The sequence below is a fragment of the Agelaius tricolor genome, unplaced genomic scaffold (genome assembly GCF_023055355.1).
Source record: "Agelaius tricolor isolate 1412-34295 unplaced genomic scaffold, bAgeTri1.0.p SCAF_7, whole genome shotgun sequence".
NCBI lineage: Eukaryota > Metazoa > Chordata > Aves > Passeriformes > Icteridae > Agelaius > Agelaius tricolor.
In genome coordinates, this window is record NW_027269267.1 from 26,921,577 (window position 1) to 26,946,146 (window position 24,570).

General features: G+C 41.1%; 1 protein-coding gene across 3 annotated transcripts in view; it reads left to right on the top strand.

Annotated features, from left to right (window-relative positions):
* Positions 1-24,570, top strand: part of TMEM255B (transmembrane protein 255B) — a 67,060-nt gene that overhangs the window by 13,953 nt on the left and 28,537 nt on the right. For all 3 annotated transcript variants that reach the window (XM_071430711.1, XM_071430712.1, XM_071430713.1), the window contains one exon: positions 15,646-15,735. In XM_071430711.1, the coding sequence (XP_071286812.1) occupies positions 15,646-15,735 (90 nt within the window). The remainder of the gene's footprint in view (positions 1-15,645; positions 15,736-24,570) is intronic.

Sequence of the window (24,570 nt, forward strand, 5' to 3'; positions counted from 1 at the left end):
TCAGTTCATTCTATTTTAACTAGACTACCTTTGTGCAGTTACTGCAGTATAATTTGAATTTAACCCAGTGTAGCTCTGACAGTTATCTGGCCCCTGTAATGACTCAGTACTTCATTTTTTATTTGTTATTTAAATTGAAAATGAATGCAAAGTCAGTGGCACTCAGGAAAAAAGTCTATTTTAAATTGACCATTCTACTTAAATCTATTTCTCTTTTTGTCTTGAAGGTCTATTTCACTGTGACCTGTCCATTTTAAGTCCAGGTTCTTTCATGGTTGATGAAATGCTAAATGCAACATAAAATATATAATGATTAGCAGAACCAGTACAGCAAAATCCCAACATTCAGTACCTGATGAGCATGGAGTTTGAGAAAGAACAAAAGCAGAGTTAGGCAGGGTGGACACTGGTTTGTTCTTAAAACATGACATTAATGATGTTGCACTTCTCTGACCTCCTTCTTGGCATCCCAGAGCCCGCAGTGGGAGTTCAATGTGCTGACCAAGGTATAACCCTTAATTCAAAGGAACTGCTGCTTGAAGAAGCAGGCTCTGCCTCATTGACTAGCATGATTTCACTTCAGCTCTTAGCATTTGTGCTTGGTTCTGATATGCAAAGCTTGGCACCAGCAGAACAAAATTTCCCTTTGACTAAAGATTTGCACTGATTTGGGATGCTTCTAACTGGCAAACAGAAGGCATTTCAGGCATAATGTGTCACTGTTCCTTTTTGCCTCTCTTGCACTCTGCAAAGCAGGTTATGGATTGAAGGGCAGTGTATAGCTGGATGTTGTTTCATTCCAAAGGCACACTTAGTCCAGCCAGATGGGTGATGATGAAAAACATGATACTGCCCAAATCAAATGGATTTGATTGTAAGACGTGAAGTGTTCTTGCTTGTTTGCTTGCTTGCCATCTCCTCACATTACAGTACAAAGTATTTCCAGTTAGGAAGTGAGACGCTGAAATTACATACAGGAGTGGGGAAGGCTGGGTATGCAGGGGGCTCCTGGCAATAGAATTGAGCTGAGAGCAGTGAGTAATGCTGAGGGAGAGCTGTAAGAGGTTTCTCCTCAGAAAATCCATATTTTCTGAGGAGGTGGCACGAGCTTGCACCCAGAAATGAATCACTCCCTGAATGTGCAATGTCGATGTGACACCTTGCGTGCAGTTTTAGCTAAGCCGATGCATAAACCGAGCAATGGCTCACAGCTTCCACTCACACTTCTCTCCAGTGCCAGCCTCACCCAGCCATAGTGTTTGCAAGGCTGAAAATGAGCACCCTGAAGCTGTGGTGCCTACAAGAGCCATGGGGAGGTTCAAGAGCAGCATAATAGAGCTGCCAGGGTTTGAATGTTTGCAGTATCACAGTGCTGCCTGCAAGAGCCCTCACTAGGGCTGTGGGAGCTACAGTGAGAGCAGCACAGCTGTGGCAGAGAGCAGGCAGGAAGGGCATGGGAGGAGGTACAGGAGAAAAAAGGACACAGGGAGGATGGGGAGGGGTCATTGGAGCAGGAGTGACCCCTCATGAGATGGTGAGTAATCACAAATCTTGGTAATTAGGGTGGAAGCAGCTGTGTGAAGCAGGTCTGACACCCAAAGTCATCCACTGCTGAGGCTTCCTCATGTATTCTTCATGCTAAAACATTTGATTTTCTCACTGACATGTTTAGGGTATACTCAGATATAAATCTAGTGCTCAGCCTGGTCCTTGACTTGTTTAGAGAAATGGAGGCAAAGCTTCCAACAAAGCAGAATTTGAAAACATGAGGAAGGTACAAACATGGAGCTCTGCACACAGACAGAAAAGGCAAAGCTATTTATTCAGGCTTCTCAAGGGATGCTAAGTTTAGGTCCCTTAATATGCTTGCTTCCCAACCTCTGTCAACAAGAGTTAGTTAGATTTTGAATGAAGTGTTGAAAAGACGCTATAGCTGAAGTTGGAGAAACAAAAAGCAATAATTTTCTCTTCTGTTTTCAGTTGATAGACTTCCCCTACAGTGCAAGCATCCCTGTCCTGCATTGACATTGTGTGAGGCAGGATTTTAATCATCTCTGATTATTTTCTTAACCCCGGACTTTACCTCTGTTTCAGAAGAGAGGATTTTTTGAAGCAGGTACATGTGTGAGCCAGCCTTCAGAAGAGGCAAACCTCTTTCACTTTTTTTCAAAACCAATATATCTTATAAATTATGCCCATCAGAAAATGCCCACTGGGCATTTTATGTAAAGGTGATGGTTATTAATATATACACCCCCCCCAAAAATACTGCTATATATACACCTAATTAGCTCTGTTCAAACATGTTCTGTTTCATTTGCTGTTTGCAAATCAAATATTCTGAAGAATTTAGCTTTAGTGCAGATTTTGATCGAAGATACTAATTACTGATTGATTTCATATCACATATGAGGCTAATTAAAGCAGCTTGTTTTAATAAAGAAAGACCACTGAAATTCTGCAGATCCCCTGAGACTATCTTTGATGTTTCTGTGCAAATAAATGGAAGAAGCCTTTCCTATTGCAGGGGAAATGCAGAACATGTAAAGGTAATCTTTGTAATTACCAAGGTATTATTTCTCTCCTAAACTCAGGTTTCTGACAAAGTTAACAGCACTTCTTTCTTTCAGTGTTGATTTTCTGTATGCTCATATTTCATACAGTTCAGAGAAAAACAATTAATACTGAGGTAAAAACATTAAGAATGGAAGAAATTAGTAATTATCCTTCTCTTGTTTAGCACCTTTGAAATTATTGAAATGGAAAAGACCTACTGATGCCTTTTCAGGCATAAATGTGTGCTAGGTTTTGTGGTGTGATCTAACTGCACATTTCAGAAACAGACAGGATTTATATAAAGATAATCAGACTAGGTTAACACTGACACTTGAATGAGCTCGAGTGGCTCCTCTTTATGAATCTGCATTTTTTCAAAATATAACAGCATCTTATTAGCTGTTAACTTCAAGTAGCTTATTCTTTGAGAATGTCTTCCTGCTCTCATGACTAGCTCTTCAAGACTCTGATGAGGTGCTCTTCAGAGGCATCTTGTTCTCTCCTTAGGTTCTGGAAGAGACCTTGAAGGGTGGTTTACACTACATTCTGGAGTTGTAGTTAACTAAAGTGTGGTAAGAAAAATCCTGTGTTAAGTGACAATTTTATTTCTCTTCTATAATATTGAGGCTATTACAGAAGATATCATACTATTATTCTGTCTTATTTCTAGTTGAGAGCAGACCAGCCTAAGTGTAGATGGCCCATAAGCATGGTGAAGTCTTGGGTATTAGCTGCCTTATTTTGCAGGAATCAGCTTTGAGGCTCCTTTTAACCCTTTTTGGAAGGGATTTGGAATGTGGTCTATCCATGGTAGGTCTGGGAAGTCTGTGTTATTCCCTGTAATGCAGGAAAATATTCCACGAAAACAGGAGTAGAAGTGAGATGAATAACTGGAAATGTTTTGAAGGCTAAGTTATTTCAGCTGCAGAGGAGGAGGATAGGTGAAATATTGGTGGGTATGAAAGCACCTTCCAAAATGAAGACAAGTAAAATTAAAAGAAGAAAGTTCTGTGGGCAAGTAAAATGTAAAGAAGTGGAAAAGTTGTTTCTAATAGTATAATATTATGAGAGACATTTTTCTATTATTAGTGTTACACAGTCCATGAATAAAGACTAAGTAAAATACTTTGAATTTCTTTATGCAATTCTTTGACCTTGTGCAGTTAATGTGAGCATTTCCAATTTATAATAAATGTAAATACCCACTGACACAAAGAGCTCTTTTCTCTTCCCTCCTCTGCTCCTTCCTCTATCTTGCTGATTCCTTCTGCTCCTCTTCCCTGCCCTGGCTAAAAATACTCTCCACTGGTTAAGTGAGTAAAAATGTTCATAGCCAAGTGAGCATCAGACATAGCACAAGTTAACTGGTGGGGCTGCATGGGTAAGGGTGGAGAGGAATCTGTGGAAGGAGGGAACAAGACTTGTCCCTTTTTGCCAGGAATAATCTGTTATATCAACTCACTGTGGTGTGAAACCATCAGCTAAGTGTTGTCAGTGAGCTAAATGCCTGAAGATAGATAGCATAAATTTCCCAACAGTGTTGGAGAATTTTGAAGTTCAAAGACTCAAAAATAGATGATTTCACTGTGTGAATTACCAAAGGAAGTGTGGGAGGTGTTTCAGCTCTTCCCTGATCTAGTTCCTTATGGATTGGCATTTCATATTACATGTCTACACGTGTATGCTTTCAGATTTTACCAGCACAGATTCATCAGCTAGACATGCAAATATTTATTTACATGTAAATATTTTAATATAGAAATCTATTATGAAATTATAACCATATAATACATAACCTGCAATATATGCTCACACATGTACATGTATGTATTTACAGCTGACATGTCCTGGCAAATACCTGTGATAATGACAAAGAAGTGTATGCCATTGTGCCACTGACCTTATGTCTTTATTTTGCAAAGTGCTTTTTACACTCTTCATAGATGTGTATTCCAGGTTGTTTCAGCTGGCAAAGCTGTAATGGGTAGCACAGTCAGGCCTGTAGCAATCTTTGTGCTCCATCATCAGGGCTGTGTCTGACATAGCCAGAGGTGCCACCAAGTACCTCCACCTGCAGCCCAGAACTGTAGTTCTTCCCTCCCACACAGCCCTCTGCTGGTCCACTGGTTGTACCAGTCTCAGGTTTTACCCACCTCAGGTTTCTCACCTCATTGGAAGAAAGAAATGGAATGTTGGTTACAAAGGGAGAAATTTTGAAAGAGATTCTTTGGTTTCTATTTGGAGAGCTTCCTTGGCAACCAGAATTACTTTAGTTTGCTTCTGGAAGCTTAAACTCAATAGAAACAGAAAGAAGATGCATACCTGTATGAATGAAAATGCCTTTCCACCACCAGAGCTTATTTCCAATACTGAAGTCTTTAAAGGCTTCAAAAGGCTGTCACCATTCTTTTGAGTCAGAGACTCTAGCCACAAAGTCAGTTTAAGTCCTCTATCTTATTAAATGGCAGTCTTCTGGGATGTGGTTCCTTTCAGATCTTGCTTGGGAACAGCACATGGGATTAAGGGCATAATAGGGCACTTTTTAACTGCCAGTTTGTTTTCTTGTGCTGTTCATGCAATGAAAGTGTTTCTGTCACACAGTTGAAAACAAAAGTAAACTTTATGACCCATGAAATGTGTTTGTGGAACAATAAAGATGTCAATTACTCTTCCTAGCAGGCAGGAGCATGGGATAGAAAGTGTCATTAGGAATCTAATTTCTGGTGTGTGCATGGTGAAGAAGGTGAGGTGGGCTGTGCCCTGTGGAAGGGACAGTTTCTGGCAGTTTCTGAACCTCTTGTGGAAGAATTAGCTCAAACTAAATAGCTGAACATCCCTGATGGACAGGTACAATCTTCCAGACCCTGCAGGTAGAATTTCACCACCAAAAAACCTTGTAATTCATGCATTTCTATAAAGAGTGTGTGTACATGCAATTACTGTATAGGGAAAGAGGATTTGTCAAAACAGAGACTTTGGTGTAAAAACAGTTCTTGCTGCTAAAACAGTCAGCTCTGACAGTCTCGATCTATGTAAATTCCACCATTTTTTACCAGGAAGCATAAAATTTTATGACACATGGTATGCTATATATTTTTGGGTTATTGTTCTCATAGCACTCAGAACAGCTGTTTAAGTGATGAAATGACCTTGTTCCAGCTTAAGCAATAAAAGAGCATCCATAAAAAGAAATATGTGATGAATTCCTATGATGTCAACACTGTTGATCAGTGAATCTAAATTTGTTTCACTTTTGTTCCCTTTCCTTTAATGCTGTGTTTAGCTTTTTCTTTTAGAGTGAATTTGATTATTAAATGTGTAATAATTTTTAACTGTTCTTATCTAAGTGCTTTTGTTGATGTTTGCAAAGGGGAATTCTTACTAATTTGAAGTGCTTACTGGACTAAGACTTGATTAAGCTGGTTCCAAAACCATTAGCATTTCTCTAGCTGTGAATCCAGATGATTTTTTTTCTCTTTTCTCTGTAAGGCTGGCCAGAGAATGGCATTATCTGGAAAAGCACGCTAGACTGAACTGCCCTGAGGAGCCCCAGTGCTGCCCTACATAACAATAGGAATCTGAAACAGAGGAAAGGGGGCTGATCACACACCTGATTTAATGGGATGGAAGAAAAGTAGAGCAGGTATTTAAAAAAAAATCTCTCTAAAAGGAGTGAAAACACAGGAGCAGAGCGTATGCAGTGCACCTCCTTGAAATAAGAAGGTCAGCCAGTAGAGGGGTTGGATGAATTCAAACTTGGGACAAAATACAGCAGTGCTGTTTGAATGAGTTGAGTAAAGCTGAGATGTGCTGCTGCTAGAAGGAAATCAGGAACTGCAGTAATGGTTACCAGGATGATCTAGGGTTCCTAGATGTTGTGAAGGCTTAAAAGAGCACTATAGATAATAAAGCTAACCCTGTACCAGGAAAAAAAAAATCTTTTTTTTGGTTTGCTTCTGTTTCTTGTCTTAGAAAATGTAAAGCAAGTACAGTTCTGTCTCTCTTTTTTTAAAATTGTTTTAATAGTATTTTTTGGAGTACAGTGAAGTCTCAGATTCTACCAAAATCCCAGGAGACTTGATAGTGCATCATCAGTGGTGGCATTTTTAACTGAATCAAGACAAGCATTTTACTCATCAGTGAATGAATTATCTTGAATTTAATATGTGTTCATTTACACATAAATCATATTCATTCTCTGATTGCAATGTAATGGTGACTCCAGTTTCAAATTCTTAAGTGCACAGAAACTGCTTGATACAGGTTTTTTGTTCTGTAGATTGGTCATTCCAGTAAAGATTTGCTTTGCTAAAACAATTTGAAATAATTTCCTAGCTCTTCTAAGTCTGGTTTTGTAGCTGATATTAGATTATGAGAGAAGAAAGAATGTATTAATCAGCTAACCTTTCCCAGTAATTTTGTTTCATGTTTCGTAATGGCTATTGATTTAATTCCTACCAATCCTTCATTGCTTGAAGATAAAAATATGGGAAAATTTGTCTTTATTTCATATAATGTTTTTCACTGAAACTGTATCTTCATGTGTTCTTCAAGTTAGAAAAAAAAAGACAAGATGAATTACAGAAAGCGTAAAGCAAATGCCTTGGCATAAGTTAAGGATTAATGCTCAAGACAACATTTCTAGAGGGTGGAAACAACAGAGAGACCTAGATCAGGGAACTATTAGAACTAGCATACAAGGTTTTATTTGGACAGTACAATGTTAAGGCAAAATGTTTCCATGCTACTTTTCTAGAGACAGTTTTGACCTATGGGCTTTCATGCCCTAAAGGGAAATAGCAAGCAAAGTTGGCAGGGTGAGCCTTCCTGTCCTGGGTGAGCCCTCCTGCCCTGGGTGAGCCCTCCTGCCCTGGGACCCAGCACAGCCATCACACAACCTCAGGCCTCTGTCAGAGTGCTCAGATGCTCAATTCCCCCATCTCCATAACAAGCTGCCACAGCAAGTGGCACAAGGAAAGTTCCCAGCAACTTGAGCAGTCCGTTCATCTGATCACTAAAGTAGTCCCTGTCCTAAAGATGACTGTGTGTGCCTTTAGGAGCTGGAGTAAGCAGGCTAAGGACCTGTGCTCCCTTTTGTCACAGACATATTTTATGGAAAATCCTTTCATTAGGATCTTTTCCCCTGAGAAGCTGAGAAGCTTCAGCTTCTCCATGTTTTGCTGCTTTGGAATGTGATTTGGAGAATTGTTTACCCAGCATGTGAAGTTGTTTTCACTTGATGACCAATGACAGCCACCTGTGTCAAGGCTGTGAGCAGTTACAAGATTTTATTATCATTCTTTTTCTTTCTTTCCCTTGCTATGAAAGGGATGAAATCTGATGAAATCCTTTCTTCTATTCTTTTAGTATAGTTTAGTTGAGGCAGAGTGGAAATTTTCCAAGGTAGAAATGCATTTTGATTTAAGTAAAATGTACATCTTTGAGTTAAGTCTGTAGCTTGCTGTTTAGTCTGCCTGCCTGTTCTCTTGAAGGGCCTGTGCTTGGAGGGGCTGCATGAACCGAAAGACAAGAGATAAGGGGGGAGAGGAGGGGCAGACAGAGCAGGGCAACCTGACCCAGGAGTTCCTTCTGAAGAATTAGTAGCAAGTGTCACCAAAATCAGTAGAATGAATATGTATGAACCTAGAATGCATATGTATTTGAGAGGGAGATAAAAAGAGATCTAGAGTTCCCAGAGGTAGACATGTCATTTTAAGAGAATGATTCCCACGTGTCCAGCACTGTAATAAACATACCGGCTTTACAACTTTCACAAAAGTTGTAGAGTTTTGTTTATCTCCGCAAAACATAGTATATAATTTTATTTTAATATAATATATATAAAAATAAATCAACCTTCTGAAACATGGAGTCAAGATTCTCATCTCTTCCCTCATCCTGGGACCCCTGCAAACACTACCACATTTGGTGACCCTGAGTGAGGAACGTTTTCCTACACCCTTTCTTTTCTTACTCAACTGTGCTGCATAAACCTGCTTGGGCTGGGGGAGAGCCAGGACTGCTCAGTCACCCTGCTGCACATTTCCCATCCTTGGATACTTCTGCAGTCCCTTGCCATTGTGTGTAGCCTAAATGATGAATTATCTACAAAAGCTGAGCAGCAGTACCACTGGAAGAGAAAAAAAGAAAGCAATGTGCCTACTTTTTTACGTGCCTATGTCTGATAAAAATTAACTGTGACTACCTAAGGTATAACAAAAGATGTTGCAAATCCTTTCACAATTTTGGCCTTCAGGATGTGGGGCAAGGAAAAAAAAAAGATAAATTTTCCAAATGAAAATGCCACTTTGATTTTGAAAGTGGATTTTGATCTTGTTTTTTGTCTTTGGCATAATAATTTATACCTCTCATGTGGTTTCTGTATTCTTTCCCCTTTGTTTATCTAATTAATTTGACCTTTTTATGCATGTGAGGTTGCTTAAATGTCTCATGGGACTTTTCTCCTGCCTGTGTTACACCAACTGGCCTTTTCATGTTGCTATTTTTCCTAATTATCCCTGACATGATACTGGGAAACAGCAGACTTCTTCACAGGCAGTAAAACAAAAGTCTCCTTGACCACAAACAACAAAATAACCCCAGTCCTTATGATTTATTCATTACAGCTAAAACCTAGCTTTTACTTTGATAATCCCTAGGACTGTAAATTACATGGAACAGGTAAAACAATCTATTAGTTGCTGTCAGCACTTCTGCCTCCTTCCCTTCTGTCATGGCTACATGGTGTCACCTTTTCATTTGCACTGAATCTAGTGCTCATCTCTCTCTGCTGTCTTCTGATTTAACTCATTTGAGGGAATAAGTAGTTTCTGTCTGTGGAGTGAATTTCACTGGCTTCCTGTGTGTTTGGGTGGGCACAGGAGCTGGGATGAAGGGATGCAGCCCTTTGGGACAGAGAGCAGGAGAAAGGGCTGGACAGCAGGGAACCAAAGGATTGGAGAAGAAGATGCCCTTTGAGTTGGCAGTGAGCAAGCAATCACACCGGCTCAAGTCTATACCCTGAGGTGCTGTTTACAACAGAGAGAGGGAAGGAAATCTGAATTGAAGATCTTTGGTTTTGCTGATAATATTGAACAATATGACTGGACTTGCTGAATTCAGCAGTGATTATACTGTGAAAAGGCCATAGGTTTCTAACTTGGTCACTTGACCTAAGGATGAGACTTAATCTAAACATATGACAACACAATCATAGAATCACAGGATGGGTTAGGTTGGGAAGGACCTTAAAAAGATCACCTAGTTCCAGCCCCCCTGCCATGGACAGGCATACCTTCTGCTAGGCCAAGTTGCTCAAACCCCATCCAGCCTGGCCTTGGACAGTTCCAGGGATGTGACACCCACAGGTTTTCTGGGCAACCTATTCCAGTGCCTCACCACCTTCACAGTAAGGAATTTCTTCCTAATACCCAATCTAAATCTTCCCTTTTTCAGTTTGAAGCCATTCCCCCTTGTCCTCTCACTACATGGCCCATATAAAAAGCCCCTCTCCAGATTCTTTGTAGGGTTCCTTTAGGAACTAGAATACATAGTTTGGGCAGTCATGAAAGTCTTTCACCATTATGAATTCTTGTGATTGTAACCAGTGCACAGCTATGACTGGAGTTGGCATTAATGAATAACGAACATGATGTGATCCCATCTCCTGTGGTGTGACAACCCTCCAGGAGAGCCTCAATTACAGCCATGCCATTATTTAAGAACCAGCCTATGGAAAGAATGTGGTGTCAGGCCATAAATTGTGGAGCATATTACCTGGTTAGTGAGAAGCCTCCTAATTATCTCAGTTGTGAAAACTGTAGGAGTCTTGCTTGTGCTTCATTTTCATCATAGCAGCAAAACATCTGTCCTAAGGGCAGGAAAAAGAATTGGCTGTTGTGTGAGAAGGGCATTCCAAATTAGAGAAAATTAATTCACGATTAAAGTAGTTATATACAGGCCCTTTTCACAAGACAGGCAGTGCTTAGTTGACAGCAGCATCTGAAATACAATGCATTGCAATGAGTTTAATTGTCTTAATTTTGCAGGCTATTAATCTATAGACCTGCTGAGGTACCATGGTAACAGATGCAGCTCCTGAGATTGGTTGTTCCAGCTCCCTGGTTGCACCAGGGTGAAAAATCATTCTCTGTTTTGGATTTGTGATATGAGTTTTTGTAAACTTCTACTCTTACATCATCATCATCATCCCCATTGAAAAAGTGCAGCAGATTTATTTAAGACTACAATTCTGATCTTAGGGACATGGGGAAATCCAACCAGTAAAAAGGACCACAGAATTAAACTGTAATTTGAGAAATATAATGTTAGGGGCAGCCTATAACAAACTGCCCCATGCATTTCTTTTTCAAATACTTGAACCTGTGTGGGAATAAAAAAGGACTTTACAAACCTGTGGCATAACATTTACACCCCCTTTTGCAAAGACTTGACTTCCTAGAGCAAAAAATATTGAGTGGCAGTGGTTGTCAATTTAAATCAGTCAGGATAATTCTGATTTCTTCTCTGCCTGGAAAAGAATCCCAGGGAGGCTTGATGAACAGCTCAGTGCTTGGAGACATTGGAGGCTGTGCAATGCAGAAGTAGCCATTTAGCATGAGGAAAGTTAGATGTAATGCAACTTGCATCTAGTACTGAGGTGATTTTGAAAACAAAAATCCATGCATTTTTCAGTCTCAGATCTACTTGGTCTAGATCAAGAGAATGAAGCATCTCACACAGCATCTGGTGCTAGAAATGACTGTCATTACCTGAGAAATTGTGCTCTTTGGTAGAGGCTAAATTAGAATCATAAGGAAACCAGGGATGTGCCAGAATTGAGAGTCTAGCTAGCTTCCAGAAGTATTCCACAGGGCTGTTGGAAACAGCCAGCGAGGTGCCAGCCTATAGCCAGCATGTGCTTCTGCTGAGGAGCAACGTGGTTTTCTGTGGGTCTGCTGGCAAACGTTGGCTGCAGGTCTCTGTGTCACACCAGGGATGTGGCACCATCGGTGTGTCATTCAGCACAGAGAGTGCCTGGGGACCTGAGGTGCGTGTTTGTGTGCAGTGTGCACATGAGAGTGTGCCTGCGGCTGGGCTGGCCTCATCAAACTCAAAATCCACTTGGGTCTGCTCTCTGGCCCACTCTTATGGGAATCCTTGTGGGATACGTAGCTGCCAACTCCCTGTGCCAGGTGCATTTCTGGCAGCTGAACACGAGTCTGTGACCAGCATCTCTGGCCACTGTGTGTCCCCTGTTGCCTTCACTAGTCTCACTTGTGCAGGAGGGCGATAGTGCAGGCAGTTGGTGTTGTATGCGGCTGAAGGACAGGAGGTTCTCCAAGACAGGTGAATTCTGAAAAAAATGCAAGTCTTTTCTGAAAGAAGGCAGCATGCAAGAATTTAGCAGTCCAGCCTTTCACTAGTTTTACTTTTTAGAGCATTTTCATAGTTCTGTGACACAGCTGAAGATAGATTACAGCTCTTTAGTTAAAACTGTGTACAAAACTCCCTCATTCCATGTGCTGTTTTGTTCTCCCTTTTGCTAAAACCCCTCTGTTAAACAACTGCCTTTTGAGTTTGATTGTTAGGCCCACAGTACAGTTTTCAGTGTTAAATAGCTGGTTTTATGGCTCCCTTGTAAATAATCAGATTATTGTATTCTATACAAGAGCCAGGAGTAAACATGTTCTGATGGCAACAGCTGTAGAGAAGCCTGGCTGCACATCAATGGAATAGCAAGCGCAAAACTGTTTCTTGAATAACTGTTCAAATATATTGCTATAAATAATGAATAGCTATCCTGACAAAACATAATGCTGTTGAAAATGGAGATAAGATGATGTGATGGATCAGTATTTATTTTCTTTAAAGTGTTATTTCTTATACCTGTCAGCAAACATTCTCTATCTTTAAATGAGCTGCATTTCTTCTCTTTCTAGACAGTCCTAAGCTTGTGAACTCACTGCTCCACCAATCACCTACTACTCTGGAAAATTAGCTTTTGAATTTACAACAGCTCTTCATTTGGTTGTCCTGGCAATTTTCTGAAATAATTAATTTTGTACTTGGTTTTTTATGTTTTTCACATTCTTAATAAGCAGTGAGAGATTTGAGAGAGAATATAAATCTATAATTTTATTTTAAGGAAATTTTTAGTGGTGCTCTTGTACTGTCACTTCTTTTGTTCAAATGTATATAAGGCAGTTTCAGTCATAAAAAGCTCTCAGTGTCATGTTCTGCCACTTTGGCATCATGATAAATATTACTTCAGTCAAGAAATGAAATTGATTCTAAAGGGACTGCTCACTGAAGTAGTTGCTAGTAATTATGGATAAGAACAGCAGGCTATGGCTGCAGACCTTTGACTTGCACACAATTCCTTGGAAGCATAGATGATCTCAAACATGACTGAGGAGTGCAAAGCTCCTCAGCTTTTTTCTATAGCTTCTTTCTATACTGTGATTTATTGCACCTTTTTTTGTGGTCTCCTAAGGCTATATGGTGAAACTGAAAGGCCAGCACACACATTAGGTGATTTAAGCTATCTCAATGAGTGGAAAATGTTGGTTTGGGGATTGTAGATCATCAATAAATTGTTCATGTGTGAAATGAAAAGCCACCTTGAGGTCAGCTTCCGGTAAATTCATCTTGAGCTCAGGCAATTTGGAAACACCTGGCTTAGCCCAGTAATTATTTGATTGACTGCTATGACTTGAAAAACAAGGTAGAGGTATCAGACAATAATGGCTTAATCAGAACTTTTAAACACTGCTGCTTTTTCAAATAAAGAGACCAGGATCTACAGCAAACGCAGCTGCCACAGGGCAGCACAGCCCTCTACCCTGCAGTGATAGGAGTCCACAGCCTTCTCAATCTGATGAATTGCATGCCAAGATCTTTAGACAACCAGATTCATGGGACATGACCTTCCACCCTGGAGAGCCATGGGATGGCAGAGATTGAAGAGTGATGCAGCCAACAGTGTTTTCCTAGGGTTTCAGCAAGAGGGAGCTGGCTGCAGGGGGAATGCAGCAAGCTCCCAAGATCAGCCAGTACCATCTACCTCAGCCACATTTGTGTGTGCCCCTTTCTCCCCATGCTGAGGATTCCAATTCCACAGCAATCCCTATGGCAGTGCTGGTTCATCTCTGATTGCATGAGACATGACCTAAGGGGAGATTAAAGGAGTGTGTCAGAAAGCATTGTGATTCTTCTGCTTTTAAGCTGTACTTTTTGTGAATTCTCTAAGAGCTCTTACCTCCACGTGGGTGATATTGCTTTGATCTGTGCATCCAAGCTGTGGGCTTATATGATTGTAGTTTCTTACCTGCCCAATATAAATATTTTTGAGAAAATCAACAATGCTGCATCCCCTGGGAGGATTCACATTGTACTATTCTTAACCTAACACAAGCTAAAGAGTCCATTTTTCAAGTGAGTTAGTGATGCCTTACAAATTTGTGAAAATGGCATCTAGGTAATGCAGATTTTATATAGGCAAAAGGATATATGAACTGTATGGATACAATTTTTGTAATCTGTATCTAGGCATTTCCGGAATACATGCTGTGAAGGAGCATTTAATAACTAGTAAATAACAAAAAAGTTCCACATTCTTAACTGAATCCTTTTTCCATGTGCCCTGTCAAAAAAAGAATGCTGTTCTGTCAGTTTTCAAGAATTTTTTTAATCTGTTGTTGTTATTAACTATAACTTAATACTGTTGTAAATTAAAATCAACATATAGGATGTTTCAAAGGGTTCCTCTTGGGACTTTGCCTGAGAAATGCCAGAGACATGAGTAGTATACATTACATTATATTGAAAAGCACAGCCAGATAGTGCACATTAGGTTCGCCTTATACCCTGCAGGAACCCACTCCTTCAAACTCAGGGTGCAGAGTCCTCAACATCACAAAATCCTCTAATCTGGGAGAGGAAGGACTGTCAGATTGTCTCCCTCATCTGATGGCACTGGGGCTAGCAAACCCAGGGGAGTGCCTTGCCAAGTGTACAGTTGGCCTTTCAGGGCTTTGTCTCACCTGGCTCACAGCACTGCACCCTTCAGATGTGACCTCAGAAGAAGCCAGTGTCACCTCAGAAGTGTGTGCCAGCAGCGCACTGACTGGTCCCTGGTGGAGATGCATTCCACATGCTTTCCAAGTCCTGTTGCTCTCTCCAGAGTGAATTGGGCAGGAGCTCATGGTGTCTGGGGTTGTTCTAGCCCTGCAGTTGCTGTCAGAGCTGCAGCACAGAGAGCAGGGGGCTCAGCATGCCCAACCTCCACAGCCTTTTCCCCCAAGCCCTCCATACCACCACTGCTTGTGACAGAGCTGTGCTCCAGCAGTGCACCATGTGCAGTCCTGTTGAGAGAGAATTAATAGTGCTTAATGAATGAAGCAGTTTGGGAGGTAGAAGGAGGTCTGAAGCTATGGCTAGTAGGTTGATGAAGACATTGTGCTGTCTGTGCTGCAGCTGGGACACTCACTGAGCTCTGCTGTGCTCTGCTCTGTCCACTCAGACTGAGGGCCAGGTTGGAAACTCCAACAAGGGTGGGGGCCAAGGCAGCACACCCCAGCCCTTCCACTGGTACCAGTCCTCTGAATCTCTGATTTTGTTGTGGCATAAGCTATTTGGGATGATTAAAGATTTCTGATCATTCACAGGCTAGTTATTAACTTACTACAGATGGCTTTATCTATTGATGTGAAATACCATGTAGTAAAACTCCAAAGATTTATGTAAGCCAACAGGAACATGACTTTTTACCATGTCCCTGTGGAAGCACTGCTGTTTTATTAAGTAAGTTGATTTGGAAGAAACCACCATTGAATTTAACTCTTGAAGCTGACCTAATTTTCTCGTGAAAGATTAAAACTTTTCAAGTAGGCTTGATGGTCTGTCAACTCATCAAGCATCAAGAATTTCTGCCTTTTTACTTGTGTATGACTGTCATCCTGACACACTGATCTAAAGTGAATTACAGCAGTAGGAACCATCGTTTCAGAATACTAGAAAAACTGATGTAATTGCTTTACTCAAGGAATTATACTGAAAATGTTGCTCAATCTGTTTTTCTCTTCTCAGCTGGTGGCCTCCATTGTGTTTATCAGCTTTGGTGTTGTAGCAGCCTTCTGTTGTGCAATAGTTGACGGGGTGTTCGCAGCACGACACATAGTAAGTGCAGTGATTTTGTCATCTTTCAATTTTGATTATTTATGTCATTTCTAGCAGGAAAATATTTTCTTTTGGTTTATGTTTAGCAGTATATTAGGGGTTTTGGTAGATCTTGGTGGAGATTCCAAATAGAAAGGTGATATAAAATGATGTCATGAAAGGCATGCTAAAAGGTGTATCTGCTTAGAAAAGGAAGACATTTCAACCACTACCAGAATTTGTTTCCTATTGTACAAAGGCTTTTTGGGCACAGTAAGGATTTGGAATGCAACCAGTGATGAGCACCCTCACCTGATGGGATTTGAATATGCTAGTTTATATGTTAGAAATGTGTTGTTTGCTGTTCTATCTTTTGTGATAGAATACCTAAAAAATCAGTCTAAACCCTAGATTTAATTGAGCTTTGATTTCCAAAATCATCAGGAAATAAGTAGTCATATGTGTTAACAGACATTAGAGGTCAGATGTAGTATGCTAAATAATACAGCATGATAGTATACAAGCCTCTCTCTGCTATGAAATACCACGAGCCTGCTCATCTTCCTGCTTATGTTCATTGAGGGGCAGCATAACTCCACTGGCATCAGTGAGACCCTATTGAATTTCTGTTAGCAAATACCTCAGAATAATTAGGCTTTAGATCACCTGGAGCATAAAGTTATAAACTGATTTATATTTTAGTGTTACTGAAGAGGGCTTTAAACCAAATGTGTGTTTCAGAGCTTCATATGCATTGCACAAGACAAAAAACATCTATTGGTGTAAACAGCTGAGGTGTGCAATGTGAGCATGGGTAAATGCTCTGGATTGTAGTCATGTTTTGTGGTATACAGACCCTGCATGATGCCAAAGTGGCCTGCTTTTTCTTGGATTTACCCTGTAACTCGTCTGAATGACACCTGGTTTAACTGTTCTGATTAGCAAAGGCCCAGGGAGCCTCTCCATGGGAGCTGCTTAAAAGCAGAGGGGAGCAAATTCCTATTTAGATTCCCTGCTCCAGAACATTCAGTGGTTGTACCCTGGAAAACCACTGACACTTGTTGAAATTTTGGACCTGTCCTGGAGAGGCTGAGGCAACTGGGGTTGTTTAGTCTGGAGAAGCAGAGGTTATTTATCTGAAAGGAAGTTACAGTGAGGTGAAGGTCAGTCTTTTATGCTATGACCCACTTGCAAGTTTGAGAAGAACTGGCCTTAACTTGAGCCAGGGGAGGTTCAGCTTGGATACTGAGAGAGTAGTTAAGCATTGGAGAAAGTTGCCCAGGAAGATGGCAGAGTCACCATTTCTGGAAGTCCATGAAGGCATCTGGATATGTCACTTAGGGATATGGTGTAAAGGTGGTTTAGGGTTGACGGTTGGACTGTATGATCCTGAAGGTCACTTCCAACCTTGATGATTCTGTGATTCTGTAATTTCCCAGGAACCTGACTTATTTCTGTCCTGCTTTAATGTGATCATTAGGTAATGTTCAGATGGCACTTGTGCAGTCTTACACGATGTAACTGAAGTGCAGCTGTGCAGACACAGCACCCCACTGCTAAGGGTAGACACAGCTTCTCTAAGGTGACATCCTGTGGCAGGGGACAGTGTGTGCTCAGTCTCAAGTACAGGCACAGGCATTGCTCCTCACACCTTTCTAGGTGTTTTCAGTAGGAGAACAGCGAGGCACAAAGTCGTTGCACCCACCCAAGAAAAAAGCATCTTACAATCTGGAGTGCAGTTGTGTATCTGGTTAAGTCAGTGACTGGATATGACTGCATCTCCTGTGCAGAGCTGGAGGCTAGAAGGGGCTGGTCACCATCCATCCATTCCCAGGACTGCTGGAGTTGTACAAGCCAGTAACATGACCCTGCTTCTGTCACATCATGACAGGCTTCATGGAAATCCATGACCAGTTGTTTACATTTGGGCTTAGTTCTGTTTGTCACATCTGTATCTTGCTGTCTCCTTCACCTATGACAGAGCAAAGAAATACTAAGTAGCACCACTTGTTGGAAAACTAATTTGCATTTCAGCATGATCACACTCACTTCAACTCATTCTCCTCTGTCTAATAAGGAACTTGATAGGATCAGGTGAAGTAAAGGTGTACATCACCAAGTTTTTCTGACTAATGCACCTGGGAAGGTCTGTAGGGATGATAGTGTAAGTGTGCTCCCAGTTTAATTTACAGGAATGCTGGGGCCTTATCAGAAGAGCGTGTGCCATGCAGACTATGGTGTCACTGCCACAGAGTTACATCCTCTTTGCATCACAGCTCATTTCCTTCAGGAAGAGCAGCAACACCACATCATTCAGCCTGCTCCCTACAGGCAGTACCAGCCTTTTTCAGACCTGGCTTGTGCTGTTGCCATTTTGTCCACTGCCTTTGGGGCACAACTGCTGAAGAGTTGGAGTAAACTGGCCTCCAGTCAGGGAAAGGACAAATTCAATGTCAGAGCAGGTGCCTATACTAAAGCCATCAACTTTTTGTGAGAAATGGTAGCTGAAGCCAAGCAGTCTTCAGATTGACTACAAATACAGCATCTTTCACATCAATTTGGAATAAGAAATGTGTCCCCCTTTTTTGTTTTATTTTTAGCTTCATTTGAGCTGGAAAGGATGTGAAGAGGACAAATCACATAATTGCAGATTTTTCTTAGTATGTGCCTGCAATAGAATGATGACTATTATTGTTGCACATTTTCTCCTGCTTTTATAAAACTATGAATAGAATAATAAAATAGTTTTCTCTGTTTTATCTCCTTTCCAAGAAGGCATGAAATTGACAAAAACTCTTCCAGGAAATGGATGTATTTCAGAAAAGAAATGCTTAAATTATTTAAGACTTACTTTGCTTTACAGAAAGCTCTGGATCACACCATTTATAAAATTAAAAACACTGAAGGAAATGTAGCTTGATTTAAAATAGCGGTAGCTTATTTAAGAAATAATGCAGATATAATTCACCTTAAAAAGAAAAAAACAACCAAACCAGAATCAAGAAAAATAAATCAAAGTTGAAATTAAAGTGCAGTGATGTTATTTCAGAGAAATATGGTGATTAAAGGAATTTATGTGCATTTGTGTTTGCTTGAGACATTTTGTTATTTAGCAGATGAGAATAGTCCAGTTTTTCTGTTGGAGATCATTCAACAATGTCCTCCCACCACACAGGGAGATGCCCTGTCCCACCACAGGTACACGTTCTCTGCAGTAGCTATGACCTCCTCTTCATGACTGCAAGCCTTGACCATTGCCACATGATCTTTAGCTTTGCAGTTGTGATCCAGGTAGAACCTAAAATAGCCAACAGCAAGAAATCCAGGTATGAAGTGAAGAAATTGCCTTTTCCAACCGAGTTTATTCTGTGATTCTGTGAAGGAAAAGCTGGGTGCTCTGGAAGGCAGAGTTGCTTGTCCATTGTGACATCTAAAATGCACACCAAACCAAGCAGTGTTAAGTTGTTCCTCTCCTCTTCTGCAAAGCCTCTTCTGTGTAACAGTGATTTAATTTCATTTTCAGCTGACCTAGTTTCTTCCTCTTGATAGTGATGGCTTAAGGAATTAATTAAAAATGAACATGTCATCAGGTGCTAAGCCCTGAAATGAACTTAGCTGAACTAGAGGATACTGAAACATACCTAGATTCAGATCTGCACCCATATGGTGTAAGTGCAGCTTGTGGACTGCTAAAGTGTATCAGCTAGGTAATTACCTACTGGTTTGGGAGTTTAGAAATTAAACTTGAAATATTTGCCTTCTCTTTATGTACATTAACTCTAAATACTATTTGATAAGATGGGCATTATGTAAACTCACTTTCTCTGAGGCACAGAGACAAGGCGATGGGAACATGGAGTCTTTGATCTGGGGAATGCTCATGCAGATTGAGCTCTGGTTGGTAGAACTCCAAAGCTGCTGTATTAAGCAATGTAAAGTTGACAGCCCCAACCTAGTAAACAAATAGCTACATTATAAACATGTTCTATGTGATGAAGATCAGCAGATTTCTGTGTTAAGAGTGGTTCCCCGGCAGAGACCTCGGTTCAGCAGTGGCTGAGGGCTCCCAGCAGTGACTGAGGGCTCCCAGCAGTGACTGAGGGCTCCCGGCAGTGATCTATGGGCTCCCCGGAGTGGCTGAGGGCTCCCAGCAGTGATCTATGGGCTCCCAGCAGTGGCTGAGGGCTCCCAGCAGTGACTGTGGGCTCCCAGCAGTGACTGTGGGCTCCCAGCAGTGGCTGAGGGCTCCCAGCAGTGATCTATGGGCTCCCAGCAGTGATCTATGGGCTCCCAGCAGTGACTGAGGGTTCCCAGCAGTGACTGAGGGCTCCCAGCAGTGGCTGAGGGCTCCCAGCAGTGACTGAGGGCTCCCAGTAGTGATCTATGGGCTCCCAGTAGTGATCTATGGGCTCCCAGCAGTGGCTGAGGGCTCCCAGCAGTGGCTGAGGGTTCCCAGCAGTGACTGAGGGCTCCCAGCAGTGGCTGAGGGCTCCCAGCAGCTCCCCAAGGCCTAGGCCAGAAGATGCCGGTGCTGCTGTGTGTGCCCTCAGGAGCCGGCAGCCACATGCGGTGTTTCCACGTGCAGTGGCCAAGGATGTCAATCCCCTTCCCATCTCTGGAGCTTCTCATGCAGGTTACAGACGCTCTGGCAAGGACAGCAGCAGGGGTGGCCCAGCTGGGTGGCTGCAAGGACTTGCAGCTTTGCTGGCCATCACTGCATTTTACTACAAGGTGGCTTCATATGCCCATGGCCCATAGCACAGGCCACAGTCTTGCACACTGCAGGCCAGATCCTCTAAAACGCCATTTGAAAATGTTCTGAGCAATCCTGCTGGCCTTCCCATTGAAGAAAAAAGCAAATAGTTTTTATTCCATGTCTAACACAACTCAAAGAATAATTTCTCACTGGAATTAAATTAGGTAGATTCTCTGGAGAACAACACTAAATGCATTTTGTGTTCTCCATGTTGCCACATGAGACAAAATTACACCTAATTACTTTTAATTCCATTTCCATCCTGTATGACTCATTAATGCAATAGCATGGCATAGCGTATACCATAAAAAGCATCAAAAGCAGCACGTCCAGCAGGTCAGGGGAGGTGATCTGCCCCTCTGCTCTGCTCTGCTCAGGTGAGACCCCACCTGAAGTGCTGCATCCAGCTGTGGAGTCCTCATCAGCAGAGAAAGAACATGGATCCCTTGGAGCAAGTCCAGAGAAGGGCCACAAAGATGACCAGAGAGATGGGGCACCATTCCTATGAAGACAAGCTGAGGTAGCTGGGGTTGTGTAGCCTGGAGAGGAGAAGACTCCATGGAAACCAGACTGAGGCCATCCAATACCTAAAGGGGCCTATAAGAAAGATAGGGACAAAACTTTTAGCAAGGCCTGTTGTGATAGGACAAGGTTTTAAAGTAAAAAGAGTTTTACTTTAGGTTAGATAAAAGGAAGAAGTTTTTTACAACGAGGGTGGTAAAGCACTGAAACAGACTGCACAGAAAGGTGGTAGGTGCCCCATCCCTGGAAACACTCAAGGTCAGGTTGGACAGGACTCTGAGCAGCCTGGTCTGGCTGAAGATGTTCATTGCTATTAGGTGAGCTTTAAAGGTCTCTTCCTACCCAAACTATTCTGTGATTCTCTGAAAGGCTTTGCAACTGTATTTTTCTTTCAGCAGAGCGAGTACTAAACATTTTTAACTGAAAACCAGCACTAGTTCAGTAGTGATTTTTATGTTGATGGTCCACTGAGCATTGTTTCATTGTGAACTTCCTAAATACAGAGTGCTTAAATTTGCAACCAGTACATTTTGATACCAATTGTCAACAATCCCACAGTATTAATTCTAGTACTAGACCTTGCATCTGACACTGAAGCACAGATTGCATTGTTAGAGCAACAGCCATTTACAGGGTGGGATTAATTCTTTTTTATGAGCTTAGGTCAAAGGTTGGAGCAAAGGAGGATTCTTGCAACCAGCTTAAGCCCATCTGCCAAGAGTTCTCTTTTGTGCTGAAAGACAAGCCCATTCACACATCCAAATGCAGTTGACTATACTTTAAATCAAAGGGCAAATACTTTGAAAAAGAATTTTCCTGGAGGGCCTGAAGAGCTTGGAGCCTGTTATACTATCATTTTTGTTCCTGTTACTCAGATGTATTTTCCCTGTGAAGCACATTATAGCTTGGGAGTGTCCAGTCCTGTGAAAGGTAAATTAGTCAGAGGTACATAAGCAAAAGCCTGAAAACAGAAGTCAGAAGAACATCTAGTAGAAGAGAAGGTATTGACATCACAGAAGAGTTTCAGACCACCCCCACAAGCTATTTTGAAGCCAGATCTGAACTAAACATATAATGCTAAGCTGTGTTGGTGTGAGCGAAGTGGTGGGACTGTGTGAAGTTTGGTCTCCGGCTTTTATTTGGCAGCATAGGAATAGCCTGTGGGACCACTGCTAGATTACTGATTCCAGATCTGGTATTTCTTGGTGCTTTGCCAAAGACCTGATTGACTTGGAAAGAGTTTGGAGAAGAAAAATCTTAAATCTGAAGTGGTAGCTTTTAGAAAAAGTACTCAGATGATTGATTTGTTTTATTTAACATAGAAAAGGTTGACAGGTAAATTGATCATGGCCTTTCTAAGGTATCTGTGTAGTCAAAGGTTATCTGATAGCAGAGGGCTATTAGTCTCTCACACAAAACAAAAGAAATGCAGTGAGTTGAAGTCAATGCTAAAGAGATTCAAACCATGGAGCAGACATGGTTTTGACAATAATGAATTATGGAAGCAGCTTTGTCAAGTTTATGGATAATTCTCCATCACTGAAATACCTGAATTCCAAGCTTCTTTTTGTGTAATCTTATGAAGCATATCTAGAGGTTATGAACTTGAAGCATATGTCTTGGGATGAAATTATTTAGGCTTTGTAATTCAGGAGGTCATTCTAGAGCAGGGTCTTCAAGGAAGGCTCCTGTGAACTATTTTTACAGTCAGGTAAAAACTCTATTACCTCTTGTAAAACCTGTCTGTGTGGTGCCAGGATCTGTCCTCTGCTGGAAAATGTTTAGGATTTGATAGACTAAAACCACTTGAAAACCATTTATCAATATTTCTAATCTAGGTTTGCTGGTCTTCAAATCAACAGAGGAAATGCAGTCTTTAACATTAACGTAACTTAAAAACTATCTCTACTAAAACCACTATTCCTCACGTACTGGATAACATACAAGACAACCCAATGATGAATTAATTCAATATATATATTTATATATATATAAGTAGGTATATATTGAAAATATTGGATGCATCCAGGGATTTGTCAGCAAAATTGCCATCTTGCTAATGTTTTCTGGTCTAGAACACAGATACAGGGGTTTTGTACCCACAAATGTGCAATCTGATATTCCTCTGTTTCCAGACAGGGAACTATTATGCATGCAGCCTGAATATACTGACATTACAGAGGAGCTGGTAGTATGCATTATGGTTGCCAGATATTTTGCAGTAAGAAAAATAATGACAACCTTTTTTATTTTTGGAGAACCTCTTATGATTCCCCCTTGAGTTTGCAGAGCCTCTCACACTGGCAAGGACAAAGCTCAAAGCTCCCAGTTTATACGGTGCTTTTTTTTTTTTTTTTTTTTTTTTAATCCCTGAAATTCCTTTCAGGTTTAGCCAAATTGCAAATTCTTTAAAATCCTTTTTTTTCCTTTCCTGCTGTGACTTGTTCTCCTGAGGGAAAAGGGCTGGTATTGTGCCAACCAAACAGAAATGTCTCAACCATTAGGCAGCACACACACTGTGTTTGGATACCAAAGAGGAATTCACTTGTTGATAAGAAGGGAAAAGAGGGGTTTGAGTTCCTTTCTCATCTGCCCCACTGTAGAACAAATGCCTTCACTGCTGACAAAACCAAGGATTGGTCCAGGATTCTGAAACCCCCTGACATAAACACTGATCCACTGGCTTCCCTCTTTGAGATGTAACAGCCCAAACTGAGATTTCTCATTAATGTCATTGCTTTAGTCATTCAAACTGCAGCAAGGCAGCTTTGGGGGAAGAGTTCTGTGAAGATGCAGTAAGACCATCTTTCTACAATTACATGCCATAGGGAGGGAGGAAGACTGTTCTTGTATTTTAAAATGGGAGTTTGTACTTTGGGAAAATGTTAATGCATTTGAATATTTGAAAGCAATGGTTAAATGCCACTGCCATTTAATTGCATGACCTGTTGCACAGAGACCACAATGTCAGTGTACAACTGGGCAGAATTTTTAGTGCATTGGGGTTGTAGAAAATCTAGCATTTCCAATCTCTTTGACTCTGAAAATGTAATTATTTTCTTTTAGCTTTGCTTCTAGTGTACTTACATAGGCATGAATTCCATTGAGTATATTGTAAATCAGCTCTAGAAATAAGGAAATAGGATAGGGAAATTCTACACATTTTACTGATATTAATAATCATATTATTAATGCTAGAAATAATATGAGAAAGTGAGAATTATTTCATCCAAATTTAAAATTGCACTGGTATTTTAGTTCTCACAAATTATAGCCTTCTGCATTTGTACACAGATATTGGCTTCTGCATCTGTGTGGCTTCTATACATCCAAAAGTCAGGTGAGTGGCAGAGACAGCAGAACTTGTTCAGCAATGCAGAATAGCAGCTTGGGTCAGGAGAGATGAATTGTCTACTTCCATCTTTGCTTTGTTACTTTGCAAAGCACGGGCCATGATGGAACTTATGCAAAGTGTACAAAGCAAGTTAATTACACTTTAATCCTCAGAAAGGTGGGTGACTGGGGCAAAGGGCTTGCAGTCTGTTCTGAAAAGCATAATCTACCTTGCTCTGATGGGC